Source organism: Gasterosteus aculeatus, chromosome 7 (genome assembly GCF_964276395.1).
Source record: "Gasterosteus aculeatus chromosome 7, fGasAcu3.hap1.1, whole genome shotgun sequence".
NCBI classification, from domain to species: Eukaryota; Metazoa; Chordata; class Actinopteri; order Perciformes; family Gasterosteidae; genus Gasterosteus; species Gasterosteus aculeatus.
Window position 1 is genome coordinate 18579312 of NC_135694.1, and position 21095 is coordinate 18600406.

Sequence of the window (21095 nt, forward strand, 5' to 3'; positions counted from 1 at the left end):
GTCATCCCACATTCTCCTCATAACTCCCCCAACCCGTCCCTCTCTCAGCTGGCTCATCAACAGCCCGACTTGCACTGTGTGTGCTAATGTTGCATGCTGACAAACGCACACTCGGACGGACTGATGGGGATTGATCGGCCACCACAGACTTTGATATCCTGATAGACAATGACAAATACGCTGATAGGAGAGGCTGCAGAGTGCATTGTGTGTGTGCGCGCTGAGCTTCGTTCCGGGAAGAAGCAGAGGGGAAGCCATGCTATGCCATGAATGCTAAAACAGCAGCGGACAGCTCTCAGCTCTCTGGGCTCGAAAAAGCAAACACAGCATTGAGCGACAGGAAGTGTCTCACTCGCTCAAACTTTTTAGGGCTTATGGGAAAGAAAAAGAAAAAGTGATCAGTAGAGGCCCGTATTTGCTTTGGTCTGCCTCCAAGAGCGAAGCAGGTTCTATGGCATCACCAGATACAGTTCAAGTGAAAATGAGCCTTGGTAGTTTCACGCAAATAGGGTTTCTATTTTTTTAATGGGAAGGTGTGTCCAAACATTTACCGGCACTATACATGAGACTTTACGTTACAGACCGGGCACAGCAAAAGCCCTCTTTTGTAAACCGTCCACTGTTGGAATTCACAGACTGACGAGCTGGACACGAGCCGAGCAGCGACAACAACACCGGCAGCACTTTAACACTGCGTGCAGCAGTGGGAGCAAAGTTTGCACTGGACTCTCTTCTCTCTCCCCCCCCCCGCTGTCATGACACTTGGCCCCCTGATGTCAACATGACACAATGGCATGTTGAGCTCACTTACAAAAAACACCTGCACGCTGCAACAGGCGGTGTGTAACACACGGCTCCCTAAAAAGCCATCGGTCTGAAGAGTGAAAGCAGAAGACGGCGAGGCAGAGAGCCATCCGACTGATGAGCCGGTCCCAGTATATTTAGTGTCATAGACTCTCTCTGCCTTGCTTCGAATTAGTAGGGCGTCACAGAGACAAACGACCAGGGATCAGAAAGTTTGAAACTGAGTAACAAAAAGAGAGAGTTGAGAGCGATGCAATGAATCAGCCTCATGAGCGACGACAGGATGAAAGGCGGCCGGGACTTTTGGGGGGGAAAAAGACGGGGCAACGGGGAAGGTCACAGAGCTGCTCTGCATAGAATCAGCCTGTCTCTCCGTAGGATCTAATGGTTGTATTCTGCACAGAAAACAGGAAACAGAGTGGGGAGGGGTCACACAGGTTAAACAGGGCACATATGAGCTGTACGGGTGCTTTATGGCTGATCTACATTTGATGGAAAATGTTCATATCCTGTATTCTATAATCTTTATCTCGAGGAGACTTGTGAGCTACACACAATTATTGCTGCTGCTGTAGCATTGATTTATTATTCCCATCCGATTCAAAGCATGGAAATCAGATATTACTATTTAGTACACCTGCCGGATGTCAACGGTGACTTAATATGTTGTGTTGGTTTATGCACTTAAGTACAGACAAACCAAGTTTCAATTGAAATTCAAACCAGATTACTGTTCAGAAATTCTAATCTATAATAATTTGAGGAATAAAAAGAAAACCCCATATATTAATAACTACATATGGTTTTATACTGATGATCCCACTCACAGCACCCGTACTGTGAATTCCAATATACATTAATGGCTACTCTTTAAACTCCAAACGTCGCCCCTCAATGTTTGACCTCTATTCCACATGTACTCTTCGGGACCATTCCTGTCCCTTCAGCGGCTTTGAGCGAGCGTGTGCATGTGCATGCGTGTGCATGTGCATGTGCGTCCGACTTTCCCAGACGTAGCCGGATGAGCTGTGCTCCGTCAGGCCCAGCTGAGCCCGCTGCTCAGAGCCTTTGCTCATTGTTCCCATCATGAACAAACAGCGTATTTATTGTTGTTTGGCTTCTATGGTTAATTGAGAGAAGAAAAAAAAAGTTGAAAGTGTCTGGAGCTGTCCTAAATTAAGACATCAAAGAGCCTGATAAATATTCAGCGTGTTTTCCATCCGATCTGACGTCCTAGAATCTGACTGTAGCCAATGGCCGCTTTAATAAAACTGGAACCACAACAAGCAGGCATTTTGTCAAAATGGGGGATATTTTTGAAATGAGGTTTCAAAAGTTTTAGGAAAGAAAGAAGAGATCGAAAAATGTAGAATTTGATATAAACTGTAATTTGGTTTGTAATCTGGCGGGTATTAAATGGCTCTGTAAAGACTTGTGGAGCAAAGTAATGCACATACAGTACCAGTCAAATGTCTGGACACACTGTCCAAACTTTTGACTGGTTTTGTATACAAGTCACAAAACGTCCAGCGACAGGATGTGCAGCAACGTGAGCCACTCGACAGATTGCCATGGAAGCGTTCTTGTGTTTTAAAGCCCGTGTCCAATCCAGCGCTGACGTACACAGAATCCCTTGTGAATACCAATTTCCTGTGAGAGGCCCCCCTCACTCCCACGGGGCAGAGTTAATCAGAGAGAGCTTAAGGTCTTCACCGATCGATCCGTGCTTCCCAGAATCTGACATTTGTAGCGTTCGAGCTTGACTGGACTCACGGCGCGGAGGACGCGACGTTTCGCTGAGAGTGTGGATGAAGATGTCGGGTGAACACACCCCTTCATACGCCACACTTCCCCCCTCAGGGGTTCGAGGGGTCCTCTCCATGGCGACGGCACAGTCATCCTATGCATCCTGTGTGTGCTTTCCCTTCCCCGACCGACTGTTCACACAAACACATTTGCACACACGCACGCACGGCTCATGATGCGTGATTCAAGCCACGTTATTTCCCCCCATTGTCACCTATTTGCATTAAAGAGAAAGATAAACATGCATTTTTAGAGTCACACCTTAGCTCACATGGATCAGCAAAGACGCTTTAATTCTTGTTTGTCCATCAAAACCCACAATGTGGTCGAATTTAATCTTCTTCATGAGATGAGTACAAGCACTCATCTCTCTCATCTCTTTATTGATCGCAGTGAACAGGCTTTGTCTCCATCTATAACCGCACTGATTCATTGTGCCCCGGGCAGCCATTTGCATCTAAACATCAAATAACCTCCCGGCGTGCTTACAATCACTCCGGTTTTCAGTTTCACTTTAATTACGCTGCTGTTTGACAGAAAGGCCCGCTAACAATGTGACTGTAATAACAGGCGGCACGGGGCAGAACCCCCGTCGGCTTTGTCCCCGTCTCACGCAGCAGCATTTCTGACTGCGTGATGGCAGATGAGCACGATATAAGAGCTGGTTATCAAAGTAAACAGCTGCCTCTTCCAAGTAACCATTCATTATGTAGCCTGAAGAGGCCAAGCATAAATTACAACTGCTTCACTCCGAACTTAAGAGCCAATTAGTGTTGAGTTATTACCTCTGTGACCTTACTTCACAGCAGAGAAGAGGAGAACTGCAAATTGCATTTGGGTGTATTGATAAAGCTAAACCTCGCTGACCTTTATCAGAGCAGAACACAAGCATGACAGAGATAAAGAAAGACAAAGCAGGCAACCTGGATGTTGTATTTCAGGCGGCCGTCGTAGTCTCCGTCCTGGAGCTACAAACTGCGTGACGGGTCAGACGGTCTCTGGGCATTAGCTCTGTAATTAGTGGCTTTCGTGTGCACGGTGGCCTTATAACACAGTAACAGCTTAACCTTCACCGGACACGTCCTCTGACAGTAACCTTTGCTGAGGCTCGCCAGACCAAAGCCGGTGGCAGCACCCCAACTTTGCTTTAAGTGACGCGCAAACACCACACGTCTCACACACAAACACGCGGCGGATGTCCACGCAGTGGAGAAATCCTTAATTCCTGTGGAAGGTGCTGGAATGCACCACAAAAATCCCAGGAGGTCAGAAACAGTCACCCTGAGCTTTGCTTGGAAACTTAAATGACGTAAAATACAAAATGTTTGGGAAAATTGAAGTTGCATGAATACTGGTTTACTGTAATTAGTGTGTGCAGTCACACTCTTTCTGAAAATAGACCGTTTAATGGTTAACTGCCTAATAGTCTGTGAATGAAACCATCTACAGGTCAGGCACATGAAACACGAAGAGAAAAGGCACAAACACAAAGGGTCGAGGCGAGGAGGGGACTGATTACGCCAAATCTTCTTACTGCATTCCTGATACTTTTAAGCACACTGTGTTGCTAAGCCTTGGCGAGAAGGGATCATAGATTCCATACTGGAATGGAAATGAGGCTCAATTCACTGGACACCAACCTTTCTAAGCACGTTCACTTAAGTTCTACACTTAAGTACAACCCTCAAGTACTAGAGTAAGTTATCTTTAAGTCATCTTTAATTAAAAGCTACATATACCTTTACTGTACCGATTTTACATTTGTAGTTGGCATATTAAGATTATTACATTTTACATGAAATATGATAAACCACAAAAGAACACCGGTGTTTTTAGTTTTAAACTATTTCCAACAAGTCCAGTGGTTAAAATGAGCTCGCCCTTGACTGCAGAGCTATCAATATTAGCAATGTTTGATCAATCATTTGAAAATAAAACAAAAATATTCTCTGGTTCAAACTACACAAACTCAAGCCCCATATACACATCATCACATATGAGTAAGGGATGATTCCGCATTAACACTTCTGTACATTTTCAGAAAGCAGTTCTGTAATTTTAGAAAGTAATATTTTGAATTCAGGACTATTGCTAATAAGCAATAGCATAGAGTACTTCCTCTTTCCCTGGATATCAGCTGCTGTTCTTACTTACAGGGAAACTTAAAATGCCTCAAAACATCCGACCGCATGACTTTGTTAAGCCTTTTTAATCTCTTAACGACTTGAATTTGCAATGAGCTGGTTTACTTTACAGTGCGGCGTCTACCAATATAATGAAGTTTCTTCTTAGTTTCCCTCTGCAGCTGGAGGTGGAAATGGTAACTGAACTGAAGCAGCCCCGGCTGCTTGCAAACAGCTTAGTCATCTTATGACAGAAGATCATCAGAGAGTCTATTGCTCAACGGCAGTTTTATCTCATCTGGTCAGATATTTCCATCACAGGTGATTTTCTGTGTGTGTTTTAACAACACTGCCCTGTGTGACCATCAAACATCCTCAGATGAAGGAAGGGTGACTCAAAGTTCACTGAGCAGCATTGTGCTTGAAAAGTAGAAACTATTGATCTGACAACTCATCCTATTATTGAGAGCGTCAATCAGTGGCAGAGCTGGGTCTATTTTTAGCGGTAATCGACACCCACGCCTTTTCATACTTCATCAGGCCTGAAATGACTCGGAGGTTGGGACCGCTCTGCCTACCGGTAAGAGTTTTTGCATAAACTAGCTGGCAATCTGGCACACAACCTGATTATTACAAATCTCTAATCCCACTGGACTCAATGGGCTCCTTAAATTGGGTATTAGGGGAGCAGCTAAACCAGGTGATTGTCAGCACTCGGCTCCATGGACACAGGAAACACAGATGGGGACAAGACACAATAACAATGCATAAACAAATGGACTTGCATAAAGACCAGCAGGGCTATATGAATACACAGCTGTATAAAATCAAGTGTGTGGGTAACATTTAGTGCTTGGCATCAGTGTTTCCATTGCCTCTGGGCCACAGTTCATCCTCCCAGTGAGATGACAGGTGGGTGAATTGTGGTTCTGCAAACATGTATGTGCAACTGCACTAATGCCGTAGTAATGACTGAAGACAAATAGCCTTACGAACCCGCGGGCACAGACGGCCCCGAGCTGCACGGATGCAATAAGACTAAAATAAGGCTTTCAGACAGCGAGGCAGAGAAAGGCAGGGTGTGAAAGTGAACGGAGCCCCGCCCTGTGTTGGAGATGTCCGTGGCCTGTGGTCCCTACCGGATAGCCCTCTGTTTTCTTCTGGCACCACTTCAGTAGAGCGTTTCTCTTAGATCCTCCGTACTCCCGCGCCAGTGCAGCCAAGGGGTCCTTTCTTTCCACACTGTCACCACGGGAACACAAACAGTAATACACACACACACACACACAGGGAGGGGGAGAGAGAGAGAGAGAGAGAGAGAGAGAGAGAGAGAGAGAGAGAGAGAGAGAGAGAGAGAGAGAGAGGGGAACGATTATGATTTTATAAAGTCAAAACAATAAGTTCTGCAAGTAGGTACTCATAGTTTAAGAATGTGCACGGTTAACTGACTTTTTTTTTTTCCAGAAAAATGTTGTGTAACTAATTTGAACGTCTGCCATAGATGGCATAGTTCCTATGACGCCTTGATGTAAAAAAACAGATGTTCCTTACTGCTCATGGTCTCATGCTTCTAAAAATGTTACTTCTTATTTTGTAAATATTTTTTGGAATCAGGAAAGTTAAAAAAGTTAAGTAATCCTGTTCACAGCAAAATAGTTGAAAACCACACAATGCAAAAAAAGCGGCCATTAACATTGTGCATCAAATTATGATAATGACACCATTAAATATGTCTTCAAAGAAAGTGGATGTATTCGACATATTACCTCTACAGCTTAAAAGCTAATACGATTAAGATAGAGGTGTAATAAATGATTTTAGTGTATAATGGTCCTCACAGAACGTACTCGGAAAAAAAAAAAATGGAGAAAAAGAAAATATGTCAAAGAAATAAAGTGATTAATTTGTTACTCCTTTACTCTACCTAGTTAATTACTTTCCAAATGCTCTCTCTCAACAAAAATACATCTGTTATTTGATCTTGTGTTATATGTTATCATTGATTGAAGATCAAGATTGAAGCAGCTCTGCAGTTTGGTGTATTAGTGTTAATCGAGTCTAGAGTTGGCTCGCGATTGCTTTGAAGTGAAGCCACTAATATATATACATATATATAATATATATACAGTATGTGTATATAGTGGCTTCACTATATATACACAGCTCAGTGTCAAGTTTGGCTTTAAGAGCGGAATATAAAGCTTTAGCACAGGCGAGCATCCCTTCCTCCATTTTTCTTTTCTTTTCTTTTCTTTTCTTTTCTTTCTACTTGATTCCATCTCTCTCCATCTCTATACATTACACTGACCGGTCTGGTGTACCACTTTCTAATGTCAGTGTCCGAGGAAAGTGTTGAATCTGAAGTTTTATTTATTTATCAGTTAGGGTCTGCTCCCTCGGGGTTGGCGCTGCAGCCGAGGCCATGGGAAGACCACGAGACACGGCCGCCGCTATGAACGCGGTAAACATTTCCCAACGCGCAGCAGCTCTGCTGTTAAATTCATTATTTCTCTGTTTAAGGATCCGCAGGCCCAGAGGCAGCAAGGCCCTTTCCAAACCAATTTTGCAGGGGCCAGAGAGGGCTGGTACATTCATCCCCAGTGAGCGACTAGCTGCATCGTGTAATCAGCAAGAAACCAAAAGGAAATGTTCTGCTGCTGATCTGCGGTTTCTGAGAGAAGGCCTGCGTGACGGTCTGCCACACAGTTGCACACATTTACAATAATAGCGCATAAAGACGTGTTAATATGTGAAGGGATTTAGAAAGCTTGATGGATTCAATAATAAATAACATCACGATAAGAGAGAGAAGCGGCGTGACACTGACAGTTGATGAATGTGAGTTCATACCACGTTGGTGTGAGACGGAGGTTTCGTCCTGTGCGCTGACCTCGTTTTTTTTAGTGCCTCTTACTTCGGCTCGTCTCAGTGTGACGACGTGTACCTGAAAACTCAAAAACTAGCTCAGACCCAACCGCCTGCAGCGGGAGTTGAGCATGGGTGAAACTAAATGGAGCCCTGCCGTTGGCCTCTTCTGTGTGCACAGAGAGATAGGCGGTCTGTACGGGAACATGCTTGTAATGCCAGAGGTCAGGAGAGGGAATATTTTTGTTTAACATCTGACTCTCTTCCCTATCTGATAAGCCAGACTCCATTTACTCTGGTGAAGCCATCTGTGTCAACACTGTGGGCAAGAAAAGTTGTAAGTTAAACGGTTTCATTTGGGACTTGAATAATTAAAACGGAATTGCAGTACAATATGTTGTCACTTAGGAAGACTACCATGTTGCAAAATAACAGATTAATACATAGCCTGTTTCCAAATAATGAAGGGGAACCCGTTTTACCAAAATGTGCTTTTTAATTGAACTCATTATTATTATTGAGCTGTTCTATTGCGTTTTTGTTATAGTCAGATCATGTGTAAGTGATGGCACGGTGTTGCAGACAGCACACACCTGGTCTCACAACATTCAACTTGTATTTCTCTCCGATGTGCTGCGTTTTTGGGCGGCTGTGGCACATGGAGTATGGAGGATGCGCCGGTAAATGGAAGGGTCGGCGGTTCAAACCTCGGCTGCTATATGTTCCGTGTCAAGCCCCCAACAGCACCCCGCTACACTGCTGCCACTGTGTGGGATCGGTTAAACGCAGAGAATAAATCCCCCACGATATTAATAATAAAGGACGCTTTCTTTCTTTCTCTTCTTTGCTCTATTTCAACCAACAATCATGTTGCGTGTAGTGAAATACAATATGTAAAGTGGTGTAAAGTGAATTGAACAAAATCCTTCTGCTTCGCCCACCTGAGTTTGCTGTTGCCTCGGTTGCAGCTGAAGGATGCTGTGCGGCTGCGGAGGGAGGCGAGGGGTTTGATTACAGACTCGAGAGAAGGGCTCTTCCTCATCAGGCTATTTGGTTTCAGGTTGTCCCCGAAGCTCGACAACTTCTCTGTCAGACACACAGAGAGCGTAACGCTTTTTATAACGCACATTGTAAGATGCATTACATATTTGTAAAGTGGGATTGCAACAAAAGTATGTGTGAGAATAAACATTCACGAGTTGGTTTTGAAATGAGAAATGGAGACGGAAATCAATTCAAGTTACTAAAGGACAAATCTACTAAGAAGACACTGCCACCTTCTGTTTCCAGCCAATTCTTCAAAACACTCAAAATCCCGCAGCACAAGTCTATACTGTGTCCACTGTCGACACCAAGACACAAGGGGGAAGTTTCCGTTTGGGAGAAGGCAGGCAGTCAAATAAGATCAGGGAAGTGACTTTACATGCACTTATAATACCTTTGCACATTGTTTCCACTGCTTCTATCTATAATTATCCAATGCTACAAGAAGAATATAACTCATTAGAAATATGTTTCTAATGCATTATAGACATGGGTGTGCACAGTTTACTGTCTCTTTATCACAGGAGGAGCTGGAGCATCTGTTAACTGTAGATGCAGACATTTTAAGTATACACGATTTGCTTTTAGAAAATAAAATCATAAAACTCCCGTTTATTTATCTCATGATTTCATTTCAGGAAAGGAACTGACTCATAGCAGCATTTCGGTTAACCGTCCATTGATCTTAAAAGCAGTGGGCGAGGCCATTTATTTGTTATCATAAATGAAATATCTATATAGACGTAAATCAAGCATCACGACATCCAGCTGAAACCACTTTAGGGTTACATACATACATACCGTGACGAGGAGGGAATTCTCCGTGGTGGATTCTTTTTTCTAATGACTTGGAGAGTGGCTTTATGTTCGTGTGTCTCTAAAAGAACATAAAACAGAATAGAGACCTCATCACGTCAAAGTGTGAAACAGAATCGCATCTTGAAGGTCGATTTCTGTACATCTGAGCAGGAAGCGTCTCTCGGAGGATACCTGGACAGGAGAGACCGCAGCAGCAGGCGCAGAGCGAACAGGGATCCCACTCAGCGGGCTCCTGGGAGAGGAATGCATCTGAACGGTGAGGCCTGGTCCATCTGAAAGACCGGATATCACACCCATGGATTACTGTGCGGAAAGAGAACTACGGATTGACAAACAAAATTAAAAAAATGAGAACTGTGGTATTCAAAACCAGGAGCCAAATAATTACTCCTACATGTACTCTTTGAATCCTCTACAATCAATCGGCATTCATTTGGAGAGTCACAATCCTAGCCTTGTTTACTTATTACTATTTATTATATGCAATGTCCCATTTATTAAGTATACCAATACAGCCTAAAGCAACAATTGTGTCTACAATTTTCAGGTTTTCCTATTTGTACATAGATCACACAGACTCCAAAATAATGAACTACAAATTACTTTCCTGTAAAGAAATGACAGAAATCGGACCAGCGGTTGGTTGGTGTGTGTGTGTGTGTGTGTGTGTGTGTGTGTGTGTGTGTGTGTGTGTGTGTGTGCGCGCTCACTCTGGACAACAGTATCAAAGGACTTAATGAGGGATTTGACAGTAGCTCCAGGCTCCGAGTCGGCATCTCCGCTGGCGTCGGAGGGTGTGGTCGGGGTCATGCAGGTGCCGCTCCACTGGCTGTAGGTGTCGGACACCATCACCTCGTTACCGTGGGACCTAACCGACAGAGATGAACAGGGTTGTGGTGTAGAGACATGTACTAAAAATACACCTGAAGAGGGGAAAGTCTGAGGAGACCGCATGTGCATTTGTAAACTTAACTTTACAGTTTATTTTAGGATTTCATGCTGGTTTGTTCTAGAATAAGAGGTTTACCGAGTGCATTGATAAGATGTAAACAACATGTGAACAGAAGAACGGTCAATAACCAAATGAGCAACAGCAGATTTAAAATTGGAACACTAAATCTGAGCCGTCATCAAGGCCCTTTGGATCCCTTTCCCCCCCGTTGGACATTGGACTCCAGGCCACAGAGTAAGGGGATTGGGATTTCTTTATCAGTGAGAAATGACAAGTAAGGAATTTGTTTCTTATACTCACCCCTATAGAATGTACTGAAAGAGAGACGACTACAGTTGGACTTGTGTAATGTAATTTATTCATTTGCCTAATAAGCAACAGTCAAACAGATATACGATCACTTAAGTATTCTTTCACAGGCACAGAAACAGCCTCTTTTTGCACAATAAATTAACACATTCAATGTTTTGTTTAGTCAATGGCTTTACAGAGGCGACAAAAGGAAGTATTACACATTCACCATCTTGTTGATCTATAGATGGTATTTTCGAGCACATCCAAATGTTTACATTTTGAGCCCCAGTACCTTATCTGGTAGAACTTCATGGCTTTCAATAAAAGTATTGAATTTTTATGATAAAAAGGAACCTGAGATCCTGCAATATGCTTTTATACTACGACTACACAGGACAATGTGTACGAGTCTGGCTCAACGGTCAAATAAATCAACCATGTGAAAAGTGATCAAGTGTGCAACAAGGATGCTGAAGAAATCTCTCAATACGTTTAAAATAGCGATTCAACATTGATCAACATGTATTAAAGAGTTGTGTCCTTTTAAGGTTCATGTGTTTGATTATCTATTCTATCCTCATCAGTAACATTGCTGAAAAGGGGAAGGATAGAAAATGAGCAACTCATCCTACAGCGGAAACAGTCATTTCAGAAATAGATTGCACAGTAATCTTACGTGTTGTGTCTAAATGGACTATAAACCTTTTGGCATAGTGGAAGATAGTAAAACATGACTCTGAGGTACGGCTGTTTGTGGAAGTCTTAATATCTAATTTTGGCAGTGATCTGGATCCTCCAACATGGCTGACATTAAACTCATCCTGGTTATTCTATCTGGGGATAAAAAAAAAGAAACACAGCAATCATCAACAATACATATACAAAAAGCGACAGAGACAATAATGCCAGTCTGTCCACATTGATGACCCCTGTATGTAATTGTGTGTTATATACTACCACCTACTGGCACAATAATGGTACTGCATTCACTTTCATTTCAGGACCAAAGAAAAACTTAAATCTTCAAATTAAGTGATCCTACATGTTGAGTTTAAAGTAAGCAGGCAGAGGTCCAAGTGGAATTTTTTTGATATAACAGATTATTACCCTCTACTGTACCATCTCAACTTCCTAAAAAGGCACAAATCAGCTTTGCACAGTATGAAAAGGAGTCTTCGGTTTCTTTCACATTTACAAACAAAGAAATAGCTTAATTGAGAAACAAAAAAAACAGAATTCCTTTTGAAAAGGTTCCCTCAGACAGGTAAAGAAATTGAAGCTAGTTTGAGGATGGTGAGACTCTGTACTACATCTGGTCAAAATGTCTTTGAATGAGACCGGTTCAACACATTGCATTTTGAATGGTGCAGAAAGTAAATAAGTGCAACAATAACACTGTCTTCACGTAGTGGGGGGTTATTTGTCTAGTGCCCTTCTACTGCCGTCTTTGTGTCAAAAGTGGCTCCGGTGCTTTTTCTGAAAAAAAGACAAGAAGAGGGAAGATTATCTCATTTATACTGTATTCAAATTGTATTTGTTCATGTGCAGCAAATCTTGAGATCTTACATTTCTTGTGAACAGTGCCCTTATGAAAAGCAGACCTCCGAGCACTTTTGGTCTTTTTAAAAACTCCATTCCATGCATACATAACAGAATCAATAAGGTCCCTCATAATGTCTAGTAAGGCTAATTTACTCAGTGATGAAGACGCTATGCACACTTTTCTGAGCACGTGATGCATAGCATGAGTTTAATCCAGTCATGCCGTGCAGCCAAACCTGCCATCTCAACCAAAACGTGGGAGGGTTATTCATTCAAAGAACTGCAGGTGGCACCAGATACATCGACTTGAACTGCAGGTTTAGAGAATGAGGGCAAAGAAAACCAGAAATCTAAGATACTCCCGAAGGTGCAGACAGCCAGCAAACAGAAAGACTGACAGAGTGACACAGGTGCAGCAGCAACACAAAGCCAAACACAGACTCGGTGAGCAGCAGCACAGAGGAGGGGGATGCATGCTGCAGGGCTGACAGGGAACTCACCTGGACTTTACATAGGGAGGCGGGTCATAGGGGCGTCTTTGACAGGGTCCTCACAGGGAGCTGCTGATGGTGGGGAAGGTGGGGGGCGGACGCAGCGTAACAGCTAATCTCGTTTTAGCCGTGGTCTCAGACCAACAAAATCTTACACTAAATTGGACTGCATGAAATTTCAAAAAGACATATTTGGTTTTAAACCAAATATTTCTCATAGACCAATACGGCTGTAATGAGGTTTTTAAGCTGGTGTAGTACGCTGAATATGTTTTAGTACAAATAAAATAATAAACAGAATTTGCCACAGAAAGTATGTGACCTAGCATCATAATTAAAGGGGACAAAACTGTCAAAAACACCATGACATTTGGACACACATATATGTGTATATACAGTCCAACCATACAAAGACCAATGCAACACTAAGTACATCGATCACATCACTGCATGGCCACGACAAGCCCACTGCAAACCCTACATTCTGTGACACACTAGCGTGAAATGTTTGGCGGAGAAGAACTGTCTTCTGTGTTGCACTGCAAAACCCTTCAAAGCAGCTTCTGTGCAAATAACACTTCTCCGCCTTCTCATACAATCATTATTTCCACTAATGAACCTTCTGTAGTTTGTTGTGAACTGCTTTAAATGTTCCTATAGGGCAATGCTCAGAGTGGAAAGGGGAGACAGAGGGCAGCAGCTTAAAGAAGGAGAATACACAGAGGGAAATACCGCAGGAGACTAATTTGCCAACAGAGTCTGCCAAATCCCAGAAACCTAAACTCTAAAATAAGATTTAATCTTGTAAAATCTAAAATACCAAGACATGAACACATCCAGTTTAATATTTCATATTGCTCTAACAACAGGGAGGAATTTGGGAAAACCTCTTAAGCAAGCAATTCTTGAGAGTTAAAGTTGTAATATGTCACTGTTCGTGTCATCATTGGATGGGGATACGGCGAGACTCTGGCAGGTACTTTATGTCTCCATTAGCTTCAGAGAACAAGGAACTGCAGCCCGATGCTAAACAGACGGGAGCTGGGTGATTGGTGGAGTGGGAGGGGCCTAAATACAAATTTGTATGGAGGAGATGGTACCTGACACCCTGCAGGGCTTCGAGGTCCGTAGAGAGCTTTGCACTGCGATCCTGTTCCTCCTGCAGCTGCCTCCGGAGCATACGCAGCTCCTGCTGGGCCTCCACCTTGATGTCATTTGCCACCACCACTGCCGTCTGGAGGTCTGCCTGGAACCTACGCCACTCTTCTTTTTCGTCCTAAAGTAACAAGCGTATGGATATCTATGTTTAACATACTGGAAGAAGCAAGTCAAGACCCGCTAATCCACACAGACAGGAGGAATTGTTTGAGTATTCTTTGGATTTAACTGGATGCGATTTTCTAGGATTTCACTGAGTAGGTAAAAAGGGAAAAAAATATCCAAACCAGATTTCAGGAACCTTTAGAATTGCTTAAATTTAAACAGGGAAATAAAATGTAGGCCTGTATTCAGTGTTGTTCAGGCAAACATCTACTGTTCAGTAAAATACAGTTTACAACCTTTTGAAAACGACATCCAGCCGTAACAATGATCAGGTTTAACATGTGGGAAAATCTTTCTGCTCTTCAAGCTCTTTGACAAAATTAACCAATTTTTGTGTATAGCTCAAAGTACAAAAAACCCAGGCATAACAAACAAGCAATACTACAACAGCTTAAAGCCATAACTAACAATAAGTTGTTTTTTGTTATGACTTTAAGCTGTACGTTAGCATCTTCTAGTGATAAAGATAAAAGAGAAGACTACACAGTTATAAAGATGGGACAGCAGGAAACTTCATGTTTATTGTAAGGAACAAAAAAGAAGTTTGTATGTATAATGTAAAAAAAAAAAAACCTGCAGGCGGTCTCAACAGCCTACATGGACGCTACAGGAATAACAATCGCAGGACAGATGATTGTGGCAAAACGACAAGAAGGTAACTGAGCACTAGAACATCATCCTGCCCTTAAAAGATTGCAAAAATACTAATTTCCCTGATAAAGAACCAGTCGAAAGTTTGGACACACTTTCTTATTCTGAAAAGGTGTGTCCAAACTATCTTTAAAAACCACCTTAACCATTTCCAACCAAAAATTGTAATTTCAATTCAAACAAACACATGGGTTTTCATATCGAAGACTCCTACCTTTATCTGCCTGCTCAAGACTTTCAGTTGTCGGTCTGCTTCGCCTTTCTGCTCCTCCAGCTTTTTGACGAGATCTGCAATGAGAAGTTATTCAAAGTGTTTCAAGGGACATCGTACTGTAGATTCAGGGCAGAATCACAGCAATCAAAACCAAACTATCAGTCGAGCTTTAACAAATATGCTCCCATAAAAGTTAGTTACATCTGGACATATTCGACCACTCTAGAAGTCTATATAGAAACCACTGCAGACCCATCTGTATTAATGTCTCCTAGTTGGAGCAGAGTGCAGTCATTTAAGGCAGTTTCTCACTCAGCTGGGGACAGCAAGGTTTGTCATCAGGGACACACGGCTGAAACTAACCCATCCAACACAGTAGCCCTTGAATAAACCAAACCTCCATGAATAATATCGGCAGTGAGAGGAACATACTCTCCATGTCCAGGACGGCTTGGTTGGTGTGGCAGTTGACGGCCCTCTGCTGCTCCACCTGGTCCTCCAGCTCAAAAATGGTCTCCTTCAGCTCCTTCACCTGGTTCTCAGCCTGGATCCCGGCCTCCTCTACCGAAGACACCCGGCTGCTGAGCTCCTGCTCCCTCATCTCAGCCCGCTCCTGCAGCTGATGGCATTTGGTCTCCACCTGCGCGTGCGTATTTGTGAGAGGATCGTGGGTTCAGGAACAGAAATGGAGGAAAAGAAAAAGGGGCAACGTGTCACGTGAATCTCATGGCCGGCCGTCATTAGATGGAAGCGTTAAAGTCACATTTGACTCAATAAAATGTCATTTTATGACCTTCCCGACATCACTCTGGTGCAGGGATCACATTCCTTTTGGCGTTTTCTTACATTCATGTCTTTCCAATCATTAGATAAAAGATGAGCTCGACAAATATGAAGCAGCATCTGACTTTTTAATGGCTGGATGAAAATGAGAAGCCGTATGTGTGCGGGAGCCACTGACCAACACGTAATTAAAGCTGGCTTCAATGTGTCGAGGTCTGGTACCGTTTGAAGGCTGATGGTGCAATTAGAAAAAAAGTCAGTAAGTCAAGTAAGTCCATTATGCAAGTCTGATCTAAATTGTGTGCTTATTCTGTGGGGGGTTTCATGGTCTCTATTCTACATGAACTCTAAACACAATGCACTTATTGTGTGTCAGCAAGTTATAGAACATTACTTAAAGGGGGTTCTTTTTGCCAGCAATGTGTTTTAATCGGCCTCAACGCTTCCTTTTTTCACCTACTGAAAAGACTCCCTGGAACCTGGGCTTTTTTTCTGTTAATTTCTTTATGAATGACTGGTGAATCTGTTGGACTCAATCAAGCTTCACCTGCTGGCTATAAATAGTCTGCTCCCCTGGCAGTTCACCTTTTTCCACTCCCTGCCAGTACTCCAGCGTATCCTGAAGTGTGCGTATTCAAGTTCACGTGAGTGGTCAATTCAATTTATCCTTTTGATTGTTTAATTTGTATGCCTTTGTGATGCCTTTTTGTGACCTGCGAAGGATTGTTTGTTGTTTGATTGACCACTCAGTTATTTAATTTAATTGTATCTTTGTTTATGTTTTTGATGCAGCACACAGGATAAATATCAAGCTTACAAAAAGGAAATAAACTACTGGTGTTACATCCAACCTGCCTTGCATCATTTTCTCACTCTGACTGTCTGCTCACCCAACATTCACTCCCCCCAAACCACATCACCCCTACCGGTCCTTCACCTACCAAGTTAGATCTTCCCCAGTCGATCTGATGAAAAGAAACTTTTTAAAATCAAGCAGTAAAGTAAAAGTAACCACAGTGATTCTGATTACCCTCATGCATCGTATTCTTTTCGCATAGGCTGGTGCAGCATCCACATCTGTCACTCAAGTAAAGCAGATTTTCAAATATGATAAAAGCTGCATATAAATAAGGGTAAATGTAACCTGTTTTGCTGTTAACCGAGAGCTTAACTATGTCTGACCACGAGTGTTTGGGCACAATACTAACAAGCAAGGTGACAGTCATGGAAATATGGATTCAGGCTGATCAGATCCGACCGCTTCAATGTGTTCATTGCGTCAACTATTGAATTACGTACCAGCTGAAGTCAGTGTTCCATGATGCTCGCTGTCACCCAGAAAGCACAATATACTAGAATAAGTCATGTAGTTGAGCAGGACTGCGTCCCTCTCACCACGTGGCTCTAATGGATCGGGATGATGTGTGGAACGGCCTCACGCCCATGTGGCAGAGGACAGGAGCGTGACTCAGGAGGACCACATACTGGTGGCCGTCCCTCGGGTCGGCACTACAGTTACAGTCCAACAATGACAACATCCCTGAGATGACGGCAACACGCCCAAATCTGGAATCCACAACCCCCGAAATGAACTTACACGGCCCGAGCCGTTCTGTTGTTGAAGGGGAAAACCAAAGTGACTCCCGAGGATCATTTGAAAACTATTTGAGTGAACATGACTTCATGTGGTGAAGTGATAAAAAAAGGACTGCAAGTCTGAAACACTGTGGAAAATCGGTGTGTGTGTGTGGGTCTGCCAAAAATGATCAAAAACATTCATGTTTGCCCTTTTGACCCCTTTTTTTAATCCATTAGCAAGTAATAAACATATCGCAGATGCATTCTGTTCACTTTGAAAACTATTCCTGAAAATAAACGCTTTGCCAACAGAGAATCTGAACTAAAAGTAATGAACTGCTTCTGGACGAGTGAACCTTCACTTTCTCCAATGTTAGTCAATATGGAGAGATTGTTGTTTCGGGAACAAATACAAGACTAATGAGATTACTAACATAATACTTTTTTTAATAGGGAGTCCCACACAGAATAATTCCATCCCCAGTTTTCACATCCAGCCCTTAGCACAACACAAGCAACCAAGCAAAAAACATTGTGAAGAGACCAACATAGTCTAGTTTTTAAAGGGTTCATTTGAAGCTTTGTTGACATTAGGCTCAAAAACATGTTCTATTCAGGGAAAAATAATAATTCCCTTTTTACACCATGACTGAATTCTGTGAGTAACTGTGAAATAGAGTAATATCTACCATTACTGCACTGTGTGTTGCCTCCTACCTTGGACATGGTGGAGCGCACTTGCTCAGTGTCGGCCTGGGCCTGTAGCAGCTCCTGCCTGAGCTCCGTCAGCTCCACCTCCAGCCGGTCTCTCTCAGCGTGCGCAGTTTTCAGCAAATTCTGCACCTCAGTGCCGTCACTGGCGCTCTGCATGGCCTTCAGCTCACCGACCTTTTGCCTCTCGATGTCCACCTGCACCTTCAGCCTGCCGTTTTCCAGCCTGAGACCATCTGCTGCCGCTCTGTGCTCCTCGGCAGCCTGTGCTGACTGACCTCCGGCCTCCAACGCTCTGTCCAGCTGGGCCTGCAGCCTGCCCACCTCCTCTCTGAGGCAGCGCGCCTGGCCCTGGGCCTCCTGGTTCTCCTCCTCCAGAGCCCGTAAGCTGCCAGTCAGCTGCTGCTGGATGTCCACCAGCTTTTCCCGCTCGAAGCGCGAGCTCTCAACCTGCTCGGCATACCTTTGCTCCAGCTCGGCCAGCCGAGGCCCTTGACTTCCCAGCTCCTCGTCCCTCTGGGCCTGAGCCTGCGCCTGCTCCTGCAGTCGACCAGCAAGCGCCTCGTTCTTCTGGGCCAGCATCTCCAGGCGCTCCCTCTGCTGTTGAAGGGAGGTCTGCAGGAGGCACTTCTCCTCGGCCAGGCGCTCGTTCTCAGCCGTCAGCTCCTGCACCACTTGCTGCTGGTCGGCCAGCTCCTGCAGAGTCGCCTGCAGCTCCTCGGCCATACTGTGGTGGCTCTCCTCCATCTTGTTAATCTTTTCCTTCAGGCTCTCCACTGACGCGTGCGCCCCCCCCGCATTGGTTACTGCAACGACTTCTTCACTGACACCGCTGCACACAGACTCTGAACAAGATGGGATCTTCTCAAACTCTGAGGAGTCGGGTGATGGGGAGTCCTTGGTGATGTCAGAGCTGGAAGAGACGGAGGGTTTGAGAGGTCTGGCAGCACACGGAAGACTGTCCTGCGGCGTTGAGTTGGATTCTGAGTGCAGGCCATTCACCAAAGGCTTGGAAGGGCTGCTTGAGTTTGTACTGGAGAGAGGGGAGGCCTCCAAGCAGAGCAGCTTTTGCTTCAGTGCCTGGTTTTCCTCCCGAAGTGCCGCCAGCTCTCTCTGAAACTTCCCGTTCTTCTCTCTCAGCTCCCCAACCAGCGCCAGGCCCTCCGCCGCCTGTCCCTGCTCTCCAACTTCAGTGGGCTTTTCCCACGAAACAGAGTTGGAGGCTTTGCCTTTGCAACACTTCAACTCCGTCCTGAGATTGCTGATCTCCAAGTCTTTGGCCTTCGCCTCAGCCAGCAGCTCTTTCACCTGGCTCTCCAGAAGGCCCCTCTCCTGGCCCTCTGCATCTCCCCGGGACTTGGTTGAACTGCGTGTCGGCTTTGCCAGGGTGGAAAGGCTGGAGGTGCTGGCACTCGAGACCATCTTCTTAGTGGTGGAGCTTCGAAGCTGGTCCCTCAGAGATATGCGGTCTCTCGTTATGGATACAGGGATCTCTCGAGGAGCCGGGATACCAGACTTCTTGGCTGCGTGTACACCTGCAGACAAGATCAAAACGGGTACAAATGAAATCGTGTTCCAGCACCTCAGAGATCAAATCCCCTTTTGCCGTAGACCAGAAGCAAAGCAGACGGCAGAGTGTTCTGATTTAAAAATGTGAACATGGGAGAAAATGGGTTTTTATTCCTATTTCAGCTACACTTTATTGACTAATACAATACTGTCAATACATCCCTTTCAAGTTCAAATCTTGAAACATTAGCAATACATTTAAATAACTATAACCTACATTCACAAATTTGCAATAGAAATGTGTAATATTGTTTAAATGAAAAAGGGAAGTATTGCTACAATCCCTGCAAACTCTACAAAAACAAAGTAATCAATAACATTACATGGTTTTAGATTTAGATAATCTAATGTTGATTCACCTGGACTGCAATATTGGCAGCACTGACTGGACAAGGGTTCCAGTTCACAGTCAGGAAATGGTAAAGTTTAGAAAATAAAACATTTCTCAGTAGAATTGCAACGCAGCACGCTTGCCCTTCAGAAGAGAAGGTCAATGGAATCAGGGTGCAGACATGCTGGGACCGTGGATTTGTTAACAACGCGTAATGACACTGTTGGATGAGTTCAATGGACAGCGAGTCACATTCAGATGCCTGCATCATTCAGCGGTTTTATGTCGCTGGTCCCTGTACCCTAGTCACATATTGTCCTCTGCTCGGACAACAGAGCATCTGCCTGCCACTGTGCGCCTATCGTCATTCATCGCTGCAGCACAGCTCCACTGTGGCATTTCAGAAGTCATCAGCCTTTTTCCAGACCCCTCTCAGATATGAAGAGCATTTACTCAGCGTGAGCACGGTGCCGCCCGACAACGGTTTATTGTTTATTTTCCAAACATCAGCGCGAATGGCGACGCGGACACAAGGGGGCTGCTTGTTTTCAAAGGATGACAAAGGTCCCTGTGCACGTGCACTCTGTTTCAGCCGTGCTCAGACAGAGTGGCCCTGTGTGGCTCTCACACGCATACATTATCCTCCTCATCAACAAACCCACTGAGCAGAGGCTAGACAGGCTGTGACACATCGGCCATAGCAGCGTGCACACACAAACACGCACAACCCAAAATCCACAAACAAATGGCCTAGTTTGGGATGGAAATCCCTGTGGGTTCTTTAAGCACATTGATGGGCACTTTGTAGCAACTCATTGAATAAACAGGCAACTGTGGCAGAAGCTGCCAACGCCGGCACAAACACTGGGGTTCAAAGCCGTTTAGCATTCTCAGAGTGTGCAGCTGTGGTTAAAAAAAGTTATGCGGGCTTGCTGGTGATAATTGTTGAGTAAACAATAGAGGGTGAGATTTTAAGTAAAAACAGACACTGTAGAAAGGAAGAGTGGCAGAATAAGCCTCAGGTCCGTCAGTTCTGGATGTCAGTGGGATCAGGCACTCTTTGAAAAATAATAGCTTTCATGTAAAGTTCACATTAACAAATGCGGCACTTCATCCCGATCACTTTGATGAACTTGCTGCACTGACAGAGATCCAGTGTGCCACTCAAAACTCCACTTCAGAGGAGGATGGAGCT

General features: G+C 44.1%; 1 protein-coding gene across 6 annotated transcripts in view; it reads right to left on the bottom strand.

Annotated features, from left to right (window-relative positions):
* specc1 (sperm antigen with calponin homology and coiled-coil domains 1) overlaps window positions 1–21095 on the bottom strand; it is a 53266-nt gene that overhangs the window by 7095 nt on the left and 25076 nt on the right. For 5 of the 6 annotated variants that reach the window (XM_040182179.2, XM_078106211.1, XM_040182180.2 and 2 more), the window contains 9 exons: window positions 18007–19535; window positions 15361–15568; window positions 14929–15002; window positions 13841–14016; window positions 10172–10329; window positions 9633–9733; window positions 9444–9519; window positions 8540–8684; window positions 5873–5975 (listed from right to left, as the gene is read on the bottom strand). In XM_040182179.2, the coding sequence (XP_040038113.2) occupies window positions 5873–5975; window positions 8540–8684; window positions 9444–9519; window positions 9633–9733; window positions 10172–10329; window positions 13841–14016; window positions 14929–15002; window positions 15361–15568; window positions 18007–19535 (2570 nt within the window). Of the gene's footprint in view, window positions 1–5872; window positions 5976–7583; window positions 8364–8539; window positions 8685–9443; window positions 9520–9632; window positions 9734–10171; window positions 10330–13840; window positions 14017–14928; window positions 15003–15360; window positions 15569–18006; window positions 19536–21095 lie in introns of those variants that run through there. The other variant, XM_078106213.1, reaches the window with a different exon arrangement.